This window comes from Propithecus coquereli, unplaced genomic scaffold, assembly GCF_000956105.1.
Source record: "Propithecus coquereli isolate 6110/MARCELLA unplaced genomic scaffold, Pcoq_1.0 Scaffold53, whole genome shotgun sequence".
Classification (NCBI taxonomy): domain Eukaryota; kingdom Metazoa; phylum Chordata; class Mammalia; order Primates; family Indriidae; genus Propithecus; species Propithecus coquereli.
The window spans coordinates 4,368,942-4,371,013 of NW_012151174.1; the positions used below are offsets into that span (position 1 = coordinate 4,368,942).

The 2,072-nt window shown below is 35.0% G+C and overlaps 1 protein-coding gene across 1 annotated transcript in view; it reads left to right on the forward strand.

Moving 5' to 3' along the window:
• The window catches only part of NEK1 (NIMA-related kinase 1), a 207,687-nt gene that overhangs the window by 13,548 nt on the left and 192,067 nt on the right, over positions 1 to 2,072 (forward strand). Inside the window, exon 2 of the mRNA XM_012656992.1 lies at positions 1,005 to 1,102. Within this exon, the coding sequence (XP_012512446.1) occupies positions 1,005 to 1,102 (98 nt within the window). The remainder of the gene's footprint in view (positions 1 to 1,004; positions 1,103 to 2,072) is intronic.

Below are 2,072 nucleotides of genomic sequence, written 5' to 3' on the forward strand. Positions count from 1 at the left end.
ATGTATTTGGATGATCTTTTCACGTCCATCATAAAGAGTCCTGCAGATTCTTAGCTTAATCGCATAGGTTCCTAATTCCAATGAGACATTACAAGTGGTATGTCAAAAGAGGATGTACAGATCATGAGTGACAGGAAGACCACCACGAGGTGTAAGAAATAAGTACTGCTGGAAATAAGGTCACACAGCACAGATAGTAAAAGAAGTGAGAATTGGAAAAACTGTTCTTTGAATTGTGACAGTCTCACTAGTAAGCAGTGGTTCAGTAAACGTTTGAAGTGATACTGGTCATTCTTCCTAACTTGAGAAGAAGGAAAGGGTGGAGTGAATGATTAGAAATGTCCTTCTAGTCCTTTCCACCCGTGAGAAGAGGCACAGAAGTCCCTGTCTCTGTGGACTGAGACATAAAGGTAAAAAGGGCAGTTGTCCCGTCTTCATGTTGATTCACAAATTGTATACAATTCTTTTAAGTAAGTAAAAGAAAGCTTTAAGAGAGTAGAGACTGTGTCCTATTCACTGTTGAGTCCTCATAGTTTATCACAGAATTTATTATTATATTTGTTTAATAAACGATTGAAGCAAGTAGATAAAACAAAGTTGAAAATTAATGGTCAGTTGGAAACTAAGATATCCTGTCTCTGAAATATTGGTAGAAAAACATGATTTTATATATGACATTTAAGAAAATGTGTCTATTGAATGAAATCAAGTGTATCCATCTACATTTTGTTTATATTCCAGAGATGTCTAGGTCAATGTGAACACCGCTGTCCAACAGGGTGGTGTATTCTTGGTGGAGAAGTCATTAGTGATGGAGCTGCCTGTCAACCTGTCGTTGCAGAATCTGTGTGACCCGTGCACCTTGACTTTGTACCCTAGTTGTTTTAAATGTGGTCCTGTTTTTTGTTTAGCTGATGCTGTTTAGTAAAACTTTGAGTACCTTTAATTTAGCTATGCTTTTGATATACCTTTTATTAAATGGAATATAATGTTGTATTTTGTAGAAAATGGCTCTCTCTACATCGTGATGGATTACTGTGAAGGAGGGGATCTGTTTAAACGAATAAATGCTCAGAAAGGCATTTTGTTTCAAGAGGATCAGGTAAGTTAGCATGTAGGAGATGACTTACTCCCTTACTGAGAAATAGTTCAAAGTTTGTTTGCTTATATATGTATTTTAAACTACAAATGCTACTTGTAATTACTAGGGCAGTTTAGTATCATATCCGTTATCTTAGTCAAGTTTCCATCTACTTGGCTCTCACCTTTGTTCAGTTCCCCATCTCACCTCCAGTCTGTAGTAATATATTGTTATTTGTGTAATATATGTTATATCCAGTGTGTGTGTGTGTGCATATATATGTCTGTGGATATAACTTAATTATGCATTATAACTGGTTAATTATTCTAAATCCTGTCAATCTTGCTTACTGCTGCCAGACAATATCTTCCTAAAATGTGGCTTTGCCGGTTAACTCCAGCTCTAAAAGCCTTCCATTGGCAACTACACTATATCTAATTTCTGTTTTGATATCAAGGATCTCTAAAATACGGCACTACCCTGCCTAAGCAGCCTTATTTTTTTCTATTATTCCCTAATCTATACTCCTCTTCATTTATTTTAATGGACGTTTATTGAGCATGTACTTTGTGTTAGGCACTGGGCCACATTTTTGTACATCTCATTCTCCTTCTTGCGTATTTATTCTGATTATTTTATTTTGGTAATACTTTCTCCCCAGCTTTCTATGTTCTACCATTTTTTAAAAAAATTCAAGTCCTAGATTCTTTAAATTTTTCATAATTAATCTTCTGTAATCTTTTCCCTCTTTAAATTCTTAACGCATTTCTTATTATCACCCATTCTTAATATTAATTGCCTACTTTTACGTAGGGGAATGGAGGGGGCACAGTTTTAAGAGTGTTGTATTTGTTGTCTCTTTTAATTCTTATAACCCCATGAATTGGTGTAGTTTTTTCTACGTAATAGATAAGGAATCTAAGAAAGGTTAAGTAACTTGCCCAAAATCACAGTCAGTGTTTGAACCTACTTCTAACTCTGAAGTTTATAA